At 35.8% G+C, this 21,456-nt stretch overlaps 1 protein-coding gene across 1 annotated transcript; it reads left to right on the top strand.

Annotated features, from left to right (window-relative positions):
- The first annotated feature begins 15,745 nt into the window (after positions 1 to 15,745).
- On the top strand, positions 15,746 to 18,511 carry LOC102666717 (uncharacterized). Its single transcript, XM_041011766.1, has 2 exons — positions 15,746 to 16,577; positions 16,656 to 18,511. Exons 1-2 carry the CDS (start codon positions 15,746 to 15,748, stop codon positions 18,509 to 18,511), a joined length of 2,688 nt encoding a protein of 895 aa, XP_040867700.1.
- The last annotated feature ends 2,945 nt before the right edge of the window (positions 18,512 to 21,456 follow it).

The raw sequence follows: 21,456 nt of genomic DNA, 5'->3' as shown, positions 1-21,456 counted from the left end.
TTAAAAGTGAGACATAAGTCTATAAGAAATTTGATTTCTCATGGTGTCATTTCTCTTGACTTTGTCAGGTTAGAAAATGATATTATGGATCCGCTTACAAAAGGGTTGACGCGTCAACAAGTACTTGAGTCATCGAGGGAAATGAGACTAAAGCCCATTATTTAGTTACAACAATGGGCACTCATCTCCATGTGATTGGTGATCCCATGAATGGAGTTCAACGGGTAACAACGAAATTGTTTGTTGACTAAAGTACACCAAAATGAAATTTGGCAGAGCTGTTCCGTTTCTCATTCCTATGACGAGGTGTATTATAAATTGTGACAATATTAAGGTTGAGGTATTTATATATGTGTATTTTTGGTAAAAAAAAATACCTCTTAATGAATCCGATGACAATGATTGTAGGGGTGGGGGTCACAACCCACTCTTTGAGGATTCACCTAGTCAGTGTGGTGGTGGGGCCGCCACTATGAGATATGGACTAATCTCTAAGTGACACTCACGAAACAAGATACAAGCGCAAGGCTGTGTAACGCACTACCACTGATTAGAACCTAATTGAATGCCAATATTGTAGGGGTTGTGTACTAAAGTCCGGTTAAAGAATATGTAGTTCAAGACAATTAAGTCACTACATTGTTCATAAACACTAGGTATAAGGCTCAAACCCGGAAGGTTCCTTATACTGAAATACAATATCACATGCTCTTTCTCATATGTTTCTATAACAAATTATCTTTTAGAAAATATATTTTAAAATTTTAAATTATGTGGGGGAATGTTGGTAAATATTTGTGTTTTAATTTAAAATTTATAAATATATATTAATTCTATTTTATAAAATAAAATATTTATTTTAGATTTTCTTAAAATTTTGTTTTAATGAGTCAACTAGTTTGTTATGTTTGTTTTGACACCTGTAAGTTGGTTTTGGTTTCCAACGGTCATATTTTGTTGTTGCATAAGGGGATCTGTGCCTATATATATATATATATATTTCTTCCCACCTTTCTAAAATACACAGAAATAGAGAGTGTCTGGTTTCTTTCTCCCAAATATATTCTCTTTCTTTTCCTATAAAAACTTATTTTTTAGAGCAAGAGCATTTGGTGTTCAGAAGGTTCGGGAATCCTTTCGCTGCACACGATCGGAACCAACAGGTTGTCGTATCTTGGGAGAGGAGCGCAATCAGAATTTCTTACCGTGCAGTGAGAGTGTTTTCTCTCTAAGGATAACATTTACGCACTTCAACCCAGGCTATTTAATTCTTTCCCTTGATTTAATTTTTCCTTGTGCTTATTGTATGTTATAATGCATTATTGTTTCATGTGCTGTCAATTAAATTTATTTTGCTACTGTTATTTTATTATTTAATTAAAGGCTTTGCATTTTTCTTATTTATTTCTTTCATTTTTATTTTATTTTTCTAATAGTTCAATGGAATTGTCAGGGGATGTGCAAGATATGTCAACTCAAGAGATTTTAACGGTTACACCCCACAACATCTTGTAGCCCTCCAAGGACAATCTAAATGTGTTGGTGCCCTTTTAGATAATGCTGCTCTTATTGGTGCTAGAACTGGGTAATTTGTCTTGGGCTGTATTTGAATTTTTCTGTTTGCTCATCTTGAATGCTAATGGCGATTGACATAAAACAAACAACACACTCTTGGAAGTTACTATCTTAAGAATGTTGCTTAATTTAATAAGTAGCATTAAATTTATTAACAATTTGTATTATTTTCTCAAAGTTGTTTATAAAACTACTGGACTCATTCTTTCACTTTTTTCACCTAATTAATACATGTATGCTAGATTGCTGGTCATCCTCTCCAATCCTCACAGGATACAAAATGAATTTATCTTATTAATTTATAGTTAATAACAGACACAGTTTAAAATGTCTTATATAAAAACGAAGAAAATTTAGAAAATGAGTCTTGTAAACAGGAATGGAGTTAGTATACATTAATCAGTCTTGTATGAGTTTTGATGGCTTTTCACTCAGATTATTGGAAGTGACATATGCAGTTCCTGTGGAGGCACACCACTTCATATGGCTGCCCTCGGTGGTTCCTTGGACTGTATCCGGATTTTGCTTGCTCGGGGAGCTGATAGACTTCAATTAGATTTCAAGGTCCATCGCTATCAGTGTAGACTAGAGCTCCATTAAAAACAAGGAAAGGTTCACTTTTCAATTAACATTATATATAGATGCTAAACATTTAAATATGCATTTCCAATCTTAAATTTTAAATTGGTTTCCTCCACATTAAAACTAAACTTCATTGGCCGAAGAAACAAATTCATCATTGAAAAATTTGACTGTAAGAGATATACATACTGATCTAAACATGGGAATGAATTTAAATGACATATTCAGATCAAACAGCAGAAACTAAACAGCACAAGCGTACCTCCAGCCATTGCAGATCAGACACGAAGCGGTGCAAGCACGAACCTGAAGTCAACTTTGTTTTTCTAGACCCTTACTCACTCAAAATAGATGGTGTATTTTTCTGAATAGAGAAGTAGGCTTGGTGATTCAAAACTGAGAGCATCACATCCTATTTATAGAGTCTGCCCATCACAGAGTTCAACCAATTTTGACCATAACGTGGGTTTAAGGATAAGGACGTGAGTTTGTTACTAAATGTTACAGAGATAAGGATTGAACGTGGGAGGAAAATGGACCAAATTCAGAAAACAAATTTCTGAAAAAACTGCAATGGCAAAAACAGAGGAACGTGGACCCATCCGAAAATTCCATCATTCTCCCACTTGGTCCATTTAACTCAACATCAACCATAACAAGAAACATAATATATGAGTCATGGCGATAGGTCCTCTAATGATGAGTAATATCTTCCATGTATTACAATATATCAAGTCTCTCAACACTAGCTCTTAACTTAATGAATAAACCATATGTTTATTCTAGATCTAAACCGAATGATTTTTCTCGAAATAAATAAATATGTGCACAAATCCATATGAGAAAACATCTAACTGAATAAGTGTTTCATTGAAAATAACAAATGTACGTACAATGAAATTACATCATGGAACCAAGTCCCATTCGTACTACATGATCTTTAAAATTCTTTGGTGGCATGCCTTTAGTTAAAGGATCAACAATCATCAACTCAGTGCTGACGTGTTCAATGGCCACTTTCTTCTCTTTAACACGTTCTCTTATGGCTAAGTACTTGATGTCGATGTGCTTACTTCGACTTCCACTTTTGTTATTTTTAGCCATAAACACCACAGTAAAGTTGTCACAGTACAACTTTAATGGCTTAGAAATAGAGTCCACAACTCTAAGGCCAGACATGAAACTCTTCAACCATACACCATGCGAGGTAGCCTCAAAACAGGAAACGAACTCAGCCTCCATAATGGAAGTAGCAGTTAAGGTTTGCTTGGCACTTCTCCATTAAAGTTTGGTTTCTTCTTTCTGCCACACCATTCTGATCCGGAAAACCAGACATAGTGTACTGGAAAACAATCCCATGTTCCTGAAGAAACTTCACAAACAGACCAGGTGCTTGTCCATTCTCCGTGTATCTACCATAGTACTCTCCACCTTGATCAGATCTCACGATCTTAATTTGCTTTCCACACTGTTTCTCGACTTCAGCCTTAAAAACTTTAAAGGCATCCAAAGCTTCATCCTTAGTACGAAGTAAGTAGAAATACATATATCGTGAATAATCGTCTATAAAGGTGATAAAGTATTTCAGACTACTTGCATCCATCTATGGACAACAAATATTTGTATGTACGATTTCTAATAGGTTTGAGCTCCTTTTTGCACCCTTTTTAGACTTGTTAGTTTGCTTACCCTTAATGTAATCCACACAAGTCTCGAAATCAGCAAAATCTAAAGTACTAAGTTCTTCTTCATTTACCAATCTCTTAATTTTCTCGATAGAGATGTGTTTTAATCTATGGTGCCACAACATAGAGGATTCCTCATTCACAACACATCGTTTAACCCCGTCGATAACATGCATAGAATTATAAGCAACATCATTTTACAGTTCAATATAGTAAAGACCATCGAGTAATGTACCAGAACCAATAATTCTAGATTTATTAATTAAATTAAAACCAGAATCCGAAAAATTAAAAGAAAAACCCAATGGCGTAGATCTTGATACAGAAATCAAATTCTTAGAAAATCTTGGAACATAAAAAGTCTTTTCTAAATGTAAAATGAACCCGCTGCTTAAAACCAAATTGCACGTCCTAATGGACTCCACATGTGAGCTCATCTTGCCTCTTGAATAGATGTGTTGCTCACTTCCCACTTGCCTCCTTAGGTTTTCCATACCCTGCAAGGTATTAGAAACATGGATTGTAGAACCAAAATCAAGTCACCATGTGTTATGATTAATACTAACCATATTAGATTCATAACAAACAAAATCAAATGGAATACCTTTCTTGTCCATCTAGCTCTTAAACTTTAAGTAGTCTTTCTTCATGTGTCTTTTCTTCTTGCAAAAGAAACACTTGGAATCTTTCTTTATGATTGCCTGAGCAGGAATCTTGCTCTTGTTTTTGGGTTGATCCCCTTTCTTCTTTCCATGAACGTTAAGTTCATCCTTTTGCCCTCTTCCATAATTAACCTTTCCTCTTCTTGAACACACATGGTCATCAACTCATTTATTGACCATTTGTCTTTATGTGTGTTATAAGAGATTCTGAAGGGAGTGATGTGTCATCATTTTCTCCTATTTCTGAACCCTTTTTGTCACCATTTTAATTACTGATTAGCCTTAATTGTCAAATTTATTATGCAGTTTTATCATTTGGGTCTACTGGACTAATTTTGTGTTTTTAATTTAATTTCAAGAGAATTATAACCAATTGGGCTTGAATCCAGAATTGGGCTTGGACTTGAAGAGAGCAGACAATTTTATTTTATCAAATCGTATCTTATCCAGATTTTATCTCATCTGGATATTATTTCCTCCAATCTTATCTTATCTTATCTAGATTTTATTTCATCTAGATTTTATTTTATCAAATCTTATCTTATCTTGTCTAGATTTTATTTTATTTATGGGCTTGGACTTAAAACAGATTTGTAAGCTTTGGGGCTGAGAACCTATATAACAACACTAAGATTTTAGTTTTAGGGAGTTTTTTCGTTTGGAGAGGAAAATAATTTTAGGTTTTGCAATTCCAGTTTTTACTATTCATGCGTACTATTCACGTAGCAATAAAATTTGTTTTCTGTTTCAATCTACAATTTCGTTTTCTACTTCAATCTGCAATTTTGTTTTCTACTGATTAATGGAAGGCTAAGTCTCCAGCGTTATTTTCTCTTGAGGATCAAGCACAACTCTCTTTGAGGTTTTATTATTACTATTGAATTCTGATCAGTTTTTCCTCTTCACCAATTACTCTGTATTTGTTGTTATTAATCCATGCATGCTTAGTGCTTGATTAATTGTCTCTGCGCTTAATTTAAGTTCATGCTTAATGATCAGTTTCGTTCATGATTAATTGGTGTATGTGTTGCTTAATCACAAAATGACAACCTTATGTTAAATTTCGCTTAGTAATTTAATTTAGGGTTGGATTAAGTGGTTGAATTGATAAAGTATAAATTCTCATAACCTAGGATAAGAGACTTGCTTGTGAATCAAGGGGAAACAACATGTTTTAATTCTGTTATTTTCTAATTAAAATTTGCTCGTTGTTCAAATTACAAAAACAAACAATCCCTCCAATTTGTTACTGTTTTATTACTATCTGTTATGAACGTTTGGTTGATCATTGCTCGTTGGGAGACGACCTAGGATCACTTCCTAGATACTGCATTTTTAATGTTTATTTGATTCGAGTACGGCCTCGATCAGGGAGCATATTGCAAGGGCAGAGTACACAAAATATAGTGTACTAGGAAAAAATCAAACATGGTAACCTCCAAGGCTTTTAATTGAGCCACTATATCCCTCATGTGCATGATGTGATCACGTACACCCCTTATCCCTTGGAGCTTTAAGGATGAGAACTACATTATAAGGGTGCTGGCAAGGGCCTTATCAGATGTAATAAACTGATCATCAATGGCCTTCAAAAGATCCTTGACCTTTTCATGCTGATTGATGGAACTATGAATACTAGTAGATATATTAGTCTTTATGAACATTACGGACGGACGATTAGATTTCTCCCACTTTTCATAAAGACTGACAACGTCTGGAGTGCTAGTTTCAGTAATGCCTGGCGGTTCGTCTTTCCTAATAGCATAGTCAATATCCATCTAGCCTAAATGAAGGAGAATTCTCTCCCTCCAAACCTTATAATTGTCCCCTTTCAATTTGAGAATATCACACTTAATATTAGAAATGTTTGTAGATTGATTAATTGCAAAGTTCAAGAATACATTCTCATAATTTGAGACTCAAAAATTTTTCATGTTTTACCTTCGCATAGCGAAGAGCCTTTGGGCAATGGGGTACGAAGAAGAAGAATTACCAATGTAAAATATGCATTAGTTTATGAACCTAGTGACATACAACTTGCCTGTGGGCCAAAGTCCTACTCAATTAGAACTATCATATTATGTTCCTTTTTCTCAATTTATGTGGGTAAATTAAGAAATATAACCAAATATTTTATCCTAATTAATCATACAAACATAACTAAATTCCTGTGGGTATATTTTATCACATTAAATATGATTAATCACAACCAATGTTTTTTAAATGTGATTTTTACACTTAATATATAAACCTAATCAATTAAAGATGTTGTGGCTATTCTCTAATTAATTAAATCATATTAATCACCTAACATTAATTCTTAATAAAGAACTAAATATTTACATAATATTCTAAATAATGTAAATAAATTGAATAACAAAAACAAATATTCAAGATAACTTCGCATGTATAAAATCATACACGCAAAACTTCAAAAGTAAATAAATAATATATGCATACAATTATCCAATAGTTGAAACCATATAAGCTCTTTACCATTAAATTTAATGTGCATAAATTATTTAGCTTAATATTGCATGCTTAAATACCAAAATAAACATACAATTAATCTTAATAAATAAATAAATAATTCAAACACACTAAAAGGCACTTAATAGCTCATATTTAAATCATATTGATTAAGTAGATAAATAATAAATTAATATGCTTTTTCCTACAGGTGAAAAGATGACCTTATTATATCATATATATATATATAGACACACACACACACACACACACACACACACACACACACACACACACACACACACAAGTTTCAGTATATGCTTTCAAATTTCAGGGACAGGTTTCCCGTGATATCAAGGGCCATATTCAACACCATATTAGTAGCTTATTAAAACGTGTGATGTCATCATGAGCCAAAAGTAGCGACAGAAAGGAAAACCCGAAGGTTTCCAGTCATATTCAACATGAAAAAATACTTTAAATCATAGAAGACTCATCAATCTCTTTCAGATTTCTCATATTAGTTTGAATTAAAAGCCATCAAAATGAAATACCCGTATTGAATAGAACAACGTTATTGACATATAGTTCCAAAACTGAAGCAAGGCAAAGCTATACATGAGCTCTGATACCAAATGTAAGAGATATACATAGTGATCTAAACATGCGAATGAATTTAAATGACATATTCAGATCAAACAACGGAAGCTAAACAACACAAAGCGTACCTCCAGCCATTGCAGATCAAACATGAAGCGACGCAAGCACAAACCCGAAGTAAGCTTTGTTTTTCCAGACCCTTACTCACTCAAAATAGATGGTGTATTTTTCTGAATAGAGAAGTAGGCTTGGTGATTCAAAATTGACAGCACCCCATCCTATTTATAGAGTCTGCCCATCATAGAGCTCAACCAATTTTGATCAGAACGTGGGTTTGAGGATAAGGACGTAAGTTTGTTACTGAACATTGTAGAGATAAGGATTGAACGTGGGAGAAAAATGGACCAAATTCAGAAAAAAAAAATTCCCAAAAAAACTACAACGGAAAAAATAGAGGAACGTGGACCCTTCCGAAAATTCCATCATTGACTACAATTTGTGCTTGATATCTATATTTTGCACCTAAATATCTTCAAATAAGACTCAAGAAAAGAATACTTATGAACCAGTTTGATCCAATATTTTACTTGGTTATAGTTATAATATCCCTTGTGCAAGAAGCATTTGAGTTTCACTATTCACATATAGTGTGCATTTTACAATGATAAATGTTTCTGCAGAAATAACACTTAGAGCCATCAAAGATTTTGTTTGTCCTAACTTGTTAATATCAATAGAGAATGATTTCCTACATCAGATTTTTTTCTATCCTTTCCATAATTCTTAAAGATTTCATGGTTACTTAAAAAAAAAATTTCATGGTTTCCTTAGTCACAAGAAGCAAATCTATTAAAATCTGGCTTAAATAATTCTTTTTAGGAATACGCCTTACACAGTTGCCCTGGAGCACCAGCATAAGGAATGTGCTGCCCTGTTGGGTCCTTCGTCAGCACCGCTTGTTTGGCCATACCAGTTAAAGTTCATCAGTGAGCTTGATCAGGAAGCAAAGGCCTTGGTAGAAGTTAACATGCCACCATCCTCACTGCATTCGGAGAGTAATAATGATAATATTGCCTCTAAGGTACAACACATTTCTTTCTTGTCTGATTAGTTAAGATTTGTCCTCGTTTGGATAAGCTTATCTATAAACACTTAGAAGAAGAAGAAAAGAAGGTGGTAAAATGATTTGAACTTCTTGCATAAGCTAAAATCAATTATGAGCTTAACTTATATAGATGCTCTTATCATTTAACTTCTCCAAAAACTAAGGTGTATAAGTTGATTTTAGCTGATGGAGAAACTCAATACATTTTATCTTCTTATATGTGCTTATGGAAAAGTTTGATTAAAGACTAAGCCTTGGTAGAGGTCCCAAGCAAGTTCTTTGGGACACTTGAAAATTACAAAAATACTATTTCATCTGCATGTAGTCTTTGGAATTTTTGTCATGTAGTAGGCTGATTTTTTTCTAGCAATACTTCATTCATAGGCTTTCATGATTTAGAATGCAATAACCACATTAATGTGTCATGTCAATGCATGAATGTGGTCTAGTGTTTTTCAGGATTACATGGAATGAACATTTTGTCTAGAAAAGATGATACATGATTTATTTGATGGTTATTTCTCTTTATATAAGTCAGTAATGTGGAGTTATGTTTCATATGCTTTGACCAAGTGTGCACAATTAAGGTCAGACCCTGTGGCCATCAAATGTGTGCTCATTGCACCCTGAGGCTATGACAAGAGAAGAATGATGATTGTACATCTAGCTCTTCTAATTATGAACCAGTTTGTCCATTTTGCCGTGGTGACATTCTTCAGTTACGGGTTGCTAAGACTAATTAACAAGAGCAGTGAATCCAGGGAGAAGTGAGGAACCTTGAAGACAAATTAACTATTTTTTATGGAGACATCAAGGTTTCTTAATAGGGGAGATTTGGAATGATCACTACTATAAAAATAGTTTTTTAGGACGTTGATTTTATGTCAATCGATCAATAACTGACTTAGAATGAAACACAATGACATTTTCGTAAATAAATGCAAATTTTTTACGACGATTTTACGAAAATTGCCTTAGAAGACTGTCAATCTAAGACGGTCTTATAAAACCACCTTAGAAGACTATCATTCTAAGTAAAAACCGTTTTAGAATATTTTTCACTATTTTTAAAATTTCATTTCTCTCTCAAGTCCTTTCCTCTTCTAACTCTTAGACTTTCCCTCTCACTCTTTACTCCCCCTTTAGGTTTCCATAGCCTTTGTGAGAGGGACCAAGGCAAAGTCTCCGGAATGTTCTCTACAAGGCTGCTATTAAGGTCATTAACGTTCTCACTGCCATGGTCGTCCCCCGGAAGACATTTTGGAAACCCTGGGAGACTTCACGAGCAAAGAGAACTGGGAAAAGTTCTTCACCCTCCACGGTGATTCCTTCGAGTGGTACGCCGAATGACCCAACCTCAGGGAGCCACTCCTCTCCCTCCTCAAAACCGTTCCTCTCCCGCTTTAGCTCCTCATCCCCGGCTGCGGCAACTTCCGCCTCTCCGAGCACCTCTACGACGCTGGCCACACCGCCATCACCAACATCGACTTCTCCAAGATCGTCATCTCCGACATGCTCCACCGCAACGTCCGCGACCATCCCCTCATGCGATGGCGCATCATGGACATGACCGCCATGCAGTTTGAGGATGAGAGCTTCGGTGCTGTTATTGACAAAGTGGACTAGATGCTTTGATGGAGCCCGAACTTGGCCCCAAATTGGGGAACCAGTACTTATCAGAGGTACATGTGTCTAAGAAAGAAACATGCTACCAAGAAGCTATCCTATGTTACCTTTAGTGTTAATTGTAGTGCACTTGGACGGGGTGCTTTGTTACTCTGGATTGCAATGAAATGATTTTCTGAAATTGATCTGCATAGATGCCCACTTTTAGTTACCAAAGCAAAAAACTAGGATCGAATTTTATATGAGACCTCTTGAAAAAAGCCGTAAGGATACGGAAAATAGTAAATTGTAAGATTTTATAAAATAGCAAGTTGTAAGATTTTATTAGAAATTAATGGGCTACTTGTAAGTCTAGTGGATTTTCAGTTGAATTTGACAGAAGTTGTTGGCTTCTGCACAAAACGAAGATAAGCAATGATATAAAAGCAAGACTAAATTCAGTGTTGGATTCAAGAACTTTCTTGGATGATCAAGAACATGTAGCACATAGTCTTCCTGGATATTGTGAATATTGAACTTTATGCAGAGAGAGAGAGAGAGAGAGTTTGTGAAATTATTGAAGTGTGCACTGCTTTATTGATGAAATGCAAGATGTTGATTTGGCTATTATTTGATTTGTCACTTATGGAGAAGAAAAAAGGCTCTGTCTCTTGTTTTGATTTCAGGGCCTTGTTTACAATGGAAATGATTTTCCTCCATTGCCTTTTTTTTCTCTGTTATTTTAAATGATTTTCATTAGCTTTGTGCATTCCATTTTTCCATTACACACATGGAGTTGGATGAGAAATTTTGTTTGAATCGTAAATCATCAGTCACCTGCCATCATTTACCTCAATTTGTTAAAAAAATAATTATAAAATTTACTTGAGGGTTAATCTTGATGCACTGCTATAGTTTGCTACCTTGTGACCCGGTAATCACGGGTTTCCACAGAAGAAATAAACTTCTTGCTGCCGGGAGAAGGCTTTGCACATCTGATCCTAAGACACCCATCCACATCCCTAACAGTGGTCTCCCATTATTTGTAAAATGTGATGTTTTACATTAGAAACCAGGGCTATCTCTTCTTGCAGTGAGTTTTCATTGGGATAAGACCAGTACAGTACAGTTGTCATCTAATGGATAAGACCAAAGTGTTTTCAACTTTCAAGTTCTGTTTATTATAAAATTTGTATAAATCATGATTTATTTTATAATTACATTATAATCTTTGTTTTCCTAGAGATGAAACTAATATTGTTTTAATGTGAAGTATTGCATTTAACCTTTTAGTTATTTGTTGTTTCAGTCCTCTGTCCGTAAAGTTGCTCTTCATACTGGGAAGGTACATATAAACCTGTTTCTTGAACTCTTCCAAGAACTGTTGTAGTACTTAGTTTATTTGGATCTCTAATTATTCTACATTATAAATATACATGTTATTGTCCATATCAATGTAGCATGTTCATTATGCTTCTTATAGTATTGGAAACAATTGTAAATTTTATATATTTGTTATTTGTGCTACACCATCAAATTTAATTTAGATAAACTGCTAAAGTCCAAGCATTATGGCATTATTACTAGCATAAATTTACCAAGTATATTAGGTGCGTTTTCACTTTTTTTTATCAATAGATAGCTGGGAAAATAATTGTTTTTCTCTCATTTTTATTTAGGCTCTATTTACTTCTATTTTCATTTTCTGTTTTTATTTTTAATTTACAAAATTATTATATTATTTTCAATATGTTTCTTTCTTTTTAAAGATTTCTACAGAAAATAGTAAAATTGTTTTTTTCTTCTATTTATTATACAAATATTTTGAAAACATGAAACAAATTGAAAATAACATGTCATGTCAGTTTTGTAAATTAAAAGTAAAAAAATGAAAACAAAAATAAAAAAAATCCTTAATTATGATAGATTTTAAAGACAAAATGATATTACACTTTTAGTGCATAATTATTTTTCTCGAAGTAAATTAATAATAATAATCTTAAAAATAGGACATATTCAAAATGTTTTTTTAGTTTTTAGTTGTGAAAAAAAGATCAAATTCAAATTAAAAAAATAGAAAAATTGAAAATATAATTAAACTTAAAGTTTATAATAACAAAGCAGTAGTATATAACTTATATTTTCCCTCTCGTCTTACCAATCTTATAAATATTTCTTAGAAACATTTTTATCATATCGTTAATCCATGTCATAAAGATCTAATGACTAGTGGCCTTTTTCTTTTTTTAATTCAGACTTGGAACCCAAACTGACTATGTAAAGGTTTGCAAAACCATAACAGACAGAAAATTTAACTATTAGTATATTATGAATATGAAAATATTTATGTTTGTTGTATGTTGGTTCATTAACAACTATTAGTTAGTCTCTCTTAGACTTTACCAACTTATTTTTAAGTTGGTTAAGTTAGTTAGGCTTGAGATAGTGCTTCCATTTTCTTTTTCTACATAGCCTAGATCAATAGAGAGATTGCACCCAGAGGAGGAATTTGCAAAGTTTAAATAAAAGTGGTTGCTGTGAGGAGATTTAGAGTTGAATTTTTACTCTAGTCAAATCATATTTCTATGAAGTTCTCCTTTGTTCATCCCTTTTCTGCATTTTGCTTATTATTGTTCAAACAAGAAACTCATATTTCTTGTGAGTAAATCTGATCTTGGCACAACAAACTGGTGCGGTGAGCGTGGATGATTTTGGGCTCGACCAAGTATGAGGTTGAAAAATTCACAGGGCAAAATGATTTTGGGCTATGGCAATTGAAGATGAAAGCCCTTCTTGTTCAACAGGGCCTGGTAGAAGCACTTGATGGAGAAGCCAAACTCAAAAAAGATGATGGCTGATGGGGATAAGAAAACACTACTGTAGAAGGCACACAGTGCAATTATCCTCAGTCTCGGAGACAAGGTGTTGAGGTAAGTCTCTAAGGAAACAACTACTGCTGGGGTTTGGTCAAAGCTTGAAGGTTTGTACATGATTAAATCTTTAGTTAATCGCTTTACCTAAAGCAGCCTTTGTATTTGTTTAAAATGCATGAAGATAGATCAGTAAGAGAACAATTGGATTTGTTTAATAAACTGTTGCTAGACCTTGAAAATATCTATGTCACCATTGATGATAAGGATCAAGCTTTGCTATTGTTGTGCTCTTTGCCTAAGAGTTACTCTCATTTCAAAGAGACTTTACTGTTTGGAAAAGACTCTGTTTCTCTTAATGAAGTGCAGGTTGCTCTGAGTTCAAAGGAATTGAATGAAAGAAAGGAAAAGAAGTCCTCTACAAGTGGTGAAGGGCCGGCAGCAAGAGGCAAGACCTTTAAGAAAGATAGTAAATCTGATAAGAAGAAGCAAAAGCCAGAAAACCAGAAGAATGGTGAAGGAAATGTCTTCAAAATCAGATGTTATCACTGTAAAAAGGAGGATCATACAAGGAAAGTTTGTCCTGAAAAGCAGAAAAATGGTGGCAATAACAATAGGAAAAAGGACTCAGGAAATGCTGCAATTGTTCAAGATGATGGCTATGAATCTGCAGAGGCACTGATGGTGTCTGAAAAGAATCCAGAAACTAAATGGATAATGGATTCAGGGTGTTCATGGCATATGACACCAAATAGATCATGGTTTGAACAATTTTCTGATCAAGCAGATGGGTTAGTACTCCTTGGAGATAACAAGCCTTGCAAAATTGAAGGAATTGGGTGTATAAGGTTCAAGTTTCATGATGGGGCTGAGAGAATTCTCACAGAGGTCAGATATGTACCTGAGCTGAAGAAAAATTTAATCTCTCTTTGTGAATTTGATAAAAGAGGGTATGTGTTCAAGGGTGAAAAAGGAATACTAAATGTAGTTAAAGACTCCATGATTGTCATGATGGGAATTATGGAGAATAGGCTCTATTTTGTGGATGGTGAAGTTGTAATTGGCTCTGCAGCCACTGCAACAGGAAGAGTTTTATCAAAAATTGAGTTATGGCACATGAGGTTGGGCCATGTAAGTGAGAAAGGGGTTGATTGAATTGGCAAAATAGGAGCTGCTATGTGGGGACAGTGTTAGCCCATATTTTTGATGAGCTAAAAAATATGATCTAAATTCGAATTTTGTTAGATACTGTTCGAATCGAAAAGACAAGAAGGAGGGCTTCGAACCATTGGGCTAGTCGAGCGGGTGTATGGTCGAGTCGAAGTCAAGGCAGCTAGATTTCTAGACTTAGCACAATTTCTGACAACTTCACAAAATCAGCTTCGACTTCGAGCAATGTGGATAACCGTTCTAAGGAGCAGTTATGTGCATGTAAGATGTACGTGGCATGACACTTGGCATTAGGATAGTGTTCGACCGTTAGGGCATTTTATTTTCGAATGTCTATATATAGCAATTTTTAGTTAGATTTCGGGGTCGCAATTCATTTATACAAATCCTTATACACTCAAAGTACCCAGCGCAGAGAGAAACGAGTACACAAGGAGAATGTATGTTTGTTTGTGAACCATTTTAAATTTCTGTAAACTTTACATTTCGAATGCAATTTACGTTTCACTTTATAATTTCTGCCTTTTAAATGGTTCATTCGATCGAATGAACTCACTGCTCCTTTACATTCTGCAATTTATCTTCCCTTGTCAAGTTACTTTCAGCATTTCGATTCTGTCAAAGAATCTTCCTTTTTGCAAATTTCGAACCAGTAAATGTTTATTGCAATGATGAACATTAACGGTTTTACATTTAAAGCAAACACACAAATGACATGCTCCTGAGATTCACTAGTTGATCTCGCAAGCAATTAACTTAGACTAGCGGTTGTTTACCAAATTCCAGTGTAAACAAATTGGCACGCCCGGTGGGACCGGTCAATTGTGTTTTGCTTAAAATTATTTTTAAAAAGTTTTGTTTAGAACAGTTGGTTTATTGCATTCTTAATTGTTTTGATCTTGTATGCATTTAAGAAGTGGGAAATCTGTTCCACACTTAACAGAATTCAAAACTCGTACAAGGATGACTAGACCACCCCCAAGTAATCGAAACAATGACCTTCCAAATATGGAGGGACAACCAACGCAGACATCTGTCAGTAATGCCAATATAAATTCTGGCATAGGAGCAATTCCTGACCAAACTGTTGGCACGATAAGTTCGACCGCTTCGATGGTTATGAATCAGACAGGGGTAACTTCTCCCATGACCAACATGACGTTGGCAAGTTCGACCACGTCAGCGTCTGCTTTTGCCCCATGGAATAACCCTAGTCTAGGGAATCCCAGTGGAAGTCCCTTTCGACCGCCTCAAAACCCTCTATATGGCATGCCTACATCTTTGATGGCAGGGTTGCAAAACTCTCAACCAAATATAGAGAATCTTAATATGTCCTCTCCATCAGGATCTGTAGCGGGCAATCAACGTAGGGTAATTCCTCAACATTTAACCAATACATCCGTTTTGTCACTCAGACAACAAATGGATGAAAGTAACCATGATATGGTTAATATGTTAACACAACAAATAGGAACTGTTATTAACCCCTTAATTCAAAATACAAATGACAGTTACCAAATGTTAACAAATCAAATAAGTCGAATTGCTGACTTTTTTGGGGCACCACCCATACAGCAACCACCAATTCGACAGATCCAAATACAGGCGCCTGTCCAAGAGATACAGATGCCTAATAACCCAGGGATACAAATGGCTCAAGCACCACAACCAGCGGCACGCATAGAGCCACCAGTCCAACAGGTCGAACCAAACCCTGGTATAGTATTGGTAAATAGGAACCAAAATGCTGATGAAGTAATAGGGAATATTCAACAAAACCGTTTCGATAGGCAGAATAACCTGGCCCAAATGGTCGAAACGATTTTGGTGCAGAATGGTTTGAACTTAGGCTTACATAGGCCTAATTTTGTGTCTCCATTATCTGAGTATGTGTTACAGACAGAATTACCAAGGGGTGTAAAAATCCCTAAGTTTACTAAGTTTGCAGGAGAGACAAATGAGTCCACTGTCGAACAAATTGCTAGATATTTGGTCGAGGCAGGGGATTTGGCTAATAATGAAAATTTAAGAATGAAATTTTTCCCTAATTCCTTGACTAAAAATGCTTTTACATGGTTTACAACCCTTCCTCCTCATTCCATACATAATTGGAACCAATTGGAAAGGATTTTCCATGAGCAATTTTATATGGGACAGTCTAAGATCAGCCTTAAAGAGTTAGCTAGCGTTCGACGCAAGGCACCTGAATCAATTGATGATTATTTGAACAGATTCAGACTCTCAAAGGCAAGGTGTTTCACCCAAGTCCCTGAACATGAATTAGTCGAAATGGCTGCTGGTGGCCTAGATTATTCGATTAGAAAGAAATTAGATACCCAGTATTTACGGGATATGGCTCAATTGGCTGATAGAGTTCGACAACTCGAACGATTAAAGGCTGAAAAGGCTAGAAATTCTAAATTCCACAAGAAGGAAAAAGTCGCATATGTCGAAACCAATGACAGTGACCAGGAGTTCGATATTATTTATGAAGATATCGAAGACAATGAGGTTGATTTAGCAGAATTAAAACCTGGACCTCCTTATGTTTGTAAACTCCTTAGACCTTCCAATGGAAAAAACCCTGTTGAACCTAAAAATGATAAATTTGTGTCTAAAACTTATACATTTGACATAACTAAATGTGATGAAATATTTGATTTATTAGTCACAGATGGCCAGATTGTTGTTCCTAAGGGCTTGAAAGTACCTCCAATCGAACAACAGAAGAAAAGGGGTTATTGTAAATTTCATAATTTCCTTGGCCATAAAACCTCACGTTGTGTTCTTTTCAGGGATTTGGTTCAAAAGGCTCTCGACGAAGGGAGGCTCAAATTTGGTGAGAAACCAAAGGTTGTTCAGGCAAATGCTGAAACGTCCAAAGCTGCTGAAACTCTTTATGCAGAACCTCAAGAAATAATGATGGTCGAAACAATGGAGGTGTCCCATGTGCAAGTTCAGGACATATCTGAAGAGGATTACAACGAACAAATGAAGGTTGTGTATCCTCAGGCTGAGGAGGAGTTAATTGATTTCTTGAACAGATGCAAACTCGAAAACAAGATTGTGATGCTCTGCCCTCGCTGCAGTGCAGTATGTGATAGGGAGGCTACTGAGGGCCTCAAGAAATACCAAGTTGTTAACAAGGGGGCAAAGCAGAACCAACGTTTCGATAAAGGCAAAAGAGTTATGGTGCAATCGAATATTAATCAGAAGTCTGGTCGAAGGAATACTTTCGCTCTTCCTGGTTCAGTTCCGGTCGAAAAATGGATGCACCAGGGACTCATAAGGTTCAACAAAGGGATCATGGAAGTAGGTGGTTCGAGTGGAACGAAGCAAGTTGGCCCACAAGAGGCTAATAAGTACTCTTATAGGAACAATTACAAAGGAAAGAATCCTATGACGAGGACCCAATGGCGCAGGTTCCAGCGTCAGAAGAAATTGGCCCAACAGAATCTACAAACGGGCCAGTATAAAGAAGTATCTAGGAGGCCGGTAAAGGAGAGACTCCTGCCTCCAGTGGATGAAGACAAGATGGAGGATGAGGATCTACTGGATTCTGAGCCAGATTTCGATGTCATCTGTGTGGTATCTATCTTGCCATCTGAATATGATGTCCAATCTGAAGTTACTGAGATCGAAAGTGAGTTCGATCATTTTGATATGGCTGACCCAAAGCCAGTATGTTACTATGTTATGAATAATGGCTGTGTGGAAGAGCAATTAGCTTATTTCGAAAAGCCAGATTTTCAGATGAAAAGTCATCTCAAACCTCTTTTCATCAGAGCAAAAGTTGAGAATGTTGGAATCAACAAAGTGCTCATTGATGGAGGAGCGGCTGTCAACTTAATGCCTCGATCTATGCTCTACAAGATCGGGAAACATGACACTGATCTATCTGCCCACAACATTGTGCTTTCGAATTATGAGGGTAAAACTGACTATTCTTTGGGAGCCATTCAAGTAGATGTTGCTGTAGGCAGTATAGTTCGACCAACTCTTTTCCTGGTGATACAGTCTAAGGCTAATTTTAACTTGCTATTAGGAAGGGAGTGGATTCATGGAGTTGGGGCTGTGCCATCTACCCTTCACCAGAAGCTCATTATCTGGAGGGAGGATGGGATTGTGGAAAATATAGAGGCGGATCAAAGCTTCTATAAGTCAGAGGTCAATAATGTTACTGCATAAACCTTTGACAAAAAGTTGGCTAACATAGCACCTTGTGGTGACAAGGAGGCTGTTGTCGAATCGAGTGACAATGTTGTCCACTCTGTCAAACTCCATCCTACCTATGGGTTTATATGGGAGAGGGAGGAAATTGATGCTGTTCCCTCTGAAGATGGAGTCATTCCACCAACTGGGTGGAATACATATGAAGATTAATATGACTGAGGCCACTGCATGGGCCAGAATTACGGCTTATATGGCCGAAAATAGACTAAATACGGCCTTTGAGGCTGAATCTCAACAAAATATGGCAGTTGAAGCCAAGATCGAAGATCATGAAAACAAAGAAACAAAGGATCGAAGACTGGATTGTATTTATGATGATGAGCCGCTGGGTTTTGAGAAAAATCCCATAAGTGAGGCGCCAAAGATGCAGGCTCAAGATCCTTTGGAAGAGGTCGATATTGGAGATGGCTCGATTAAAAGGCCAACTTATATCAGTGCCAATATCACCTCAAGTTTAAAAGAAAAGCTGGTGCCTCTTCTTAGAGAGTTTAAAGACTGTTTTGCTTGGGATTACCACGAAATGCCTGGGTTAAGCAGAGAAATGGTCGAAATGAAGTTACCTATTAAGGAGGGAAAAAGACCAGTAAAACAACTACCAAGAAGATTCGCACCAGAAATCATGTCCAAGATTAAGGAAGAGATCGAAAGGCTGCTGAGGTGTAAATTCATCAGGGCTGCCAGGTATGTCGAATGGTTAGCAAATATAGTCCCTGTCATTAAAAAGAATGGAACTCTTAGAGTATGCATAGATTTTAGGGATTTAAATAATGCTACACCTAAAGATGAATATGCTATGCCAGTAGCGGAAATGTTGGTAGATTCGGCAGCTGGTTTCGAATTTTTAAGCATGTTAGATGGTTATTCTGGTTATAACCAAATATTTATTGCTGAAAATGATGTGTCGAAAACAGCATTTCGATGCCCTGGTGCTTTAGGCACTTATGAATGGGTGGTTATGCCCTTTGGGTTGAAAAATGTTGGGGCCACTTATCAAAGGGCCATGAATTCCATGTTTCATGATTTTATTGACACATTTATGCAAATTTATATTGATGATATAATCATCAAATCCTCCTCAGAAGATAGCCATTTGGATTATCTTAGGCAATCTTTCGAACGAATGAGGAAACATGGATTAAAAATGAATCCATTAAAGTGTGCTTTTTGTGTGCGTGCAGGAGATTTCCTTGGTTTTGTGGTGCATAAAAAAGGCATTGAGATAAATCAAAATAAGACAAAGGCTATTCTTGAGACGAAGCCTCCTTCGACCAAAAAACAGCTTCAGTCTTTGCTAGGAAAAATCAACTTCTTGAGGCGATTCATTTCGAATCTAAGTGGCAAAGCTCAGATTTTTTCGCCATTACTTCGACTCAAGAAAGATGAACCATTCAAATGGAATGAAGAGCATCAAAAGGCTTTCAATGAAATTAAAGAATATCTGATCAAGCCTCCTGTGTTAATGCCTCCTAGTCGAAACAAGTCTATGAAGTTGTATATTGCTGCGTCTGACAAGACCATTGGTAGCATGTTGGCTCAGGAAGATGATGATGGCATAGAACATGCAATTTATTATCTTAGTCGTGTACTAAATGATGCAGAAACTAGATATACTGCCATAGAAAAACTTTGTCTTTGTCTGTATTTCTCTTGTGCAAAACTTAAGCAATATATAAAGCCTGTTGATGTTTATGTGTATTCTCATTATGATATTATTAAGCACATGTTGTCAAAACCGATTTTACACAGTAGAATTGGAAAATGGGCTTTAGCATTAACAGAATATTCTTTAACTTACAAGCCTTTGAAATCTGTTAAGGGTCAGATTGTGGCTGATTTTATTGTAGATCATTCATTGATCGAGATGCCGCAAGATTATGTCGATACAGAGCCTTGGATTTTGTATTTCGATGGATCGAAACACAAACATGGAACTGGAATTGGAGTTTTAATAATATCCCCCAATAAAATTCCAACTAAATTCAAATATAAAATCAAAGGGCTTTGTTCTAATAATGAGGCTGAGTATGAAGCTCTAATTACAGGCCTTGAAATTTTAATTAGCTTGGGGGCAAGAAATGTTAACGTAAGAGGTGATTCAGAATTAGTGTTGAAGCAATTAACACAAGAATACAAATGTGTTAATGAACACTTAGCAAAATATTTTGTTTTGGCCAGTTCTCTTCTGAATCATTTCGATTACATTAACATTGAACATATACCTCGACAAGAAAACCAAGAAGCAAATGATTTAGCCCAAATAGCTTCAGGGTACAAAATGTCGAAGGAAAAGTTAACTCAGTTGATCGAAATAAAAGATAAACTGGTGTTACCAGAGCCATTAAGCACTAAATTGCCAATGCCAAAACTTGTGGGGGCAAGTACACCACAAAATAATGGAGATGAAAGCATGGATGATCTCCAGGGAAAAATTCAAATTTTGGCCATTGACAATATGTTGGATAATGATTGGAGAAAGTCCATTGTTGAATATTTGGAAAATCCAATAGGTAATGTGGCTCGAAAGATCAAATATAGGGCTTTAAATTACGTGATTATGGGAAATGATTTGTTTAAAAAGACTGCAGAAGGAGTGTTGTTAAAATGTCTAAGTGAATCAGAAGCATACTTATCAGTTTCCCATGTTCACAGTGGGGCTTGTGGATCACATCAAGCAGGCCATAAAATGAAATGGCTTTTATTTCGACAAGGTTTGTATTGGCCTTCGATGTTAAAAGACTGCATAGAATTCGCTAAAGGCTGTCAGGAATGCCAAAAGCATGCAGGGATACAGCATGTACCTGCTAGTGAGTTACACTCCATAATCAAACCTTGGCCTTTCAGAGGATGGGCTTTGGATTTAATTGGTGAAATCAAGCCTGCTTCTTCTAAGAACCAGCGTT

This window comes from Glycine max, chromosome 18 (genome assembly GCF_000004515.6).
Source record: "Glycine max cultivar Williams 82 chromosome 18, Glycine_max_v4.0, whole genome shotgun sequence".
Classification (NCBI taxonomy): domain Eukaryota; kingdom Viridiplantae; phylum Streptophyta; class Magnoliopsida; order Fabales; family Fabaceae; genus Glycine; species Glycine max.
Note: the sequence above shows the minus strand (reverse complement) of the source record. Positions and strands in the feature narration are given on the sequence as shown.

Excerpts from the sequence above, each read along its gene's own strand:
- LOC102666717 (XM_041011766.1), top strand. The coding sequence starts at position 15,746 with ATGGATGAAAGTAACCATGATATGGTTAATATGTTAACACAACAAATA. Across the intron at positions 16,578-16,655 it reads CAGACTCTCAAAGGCAAGGT|ATACCCAGTATTTACGGGAT; the intron begins GTTTCACCCAAG and ends GAAAGAAATTAG.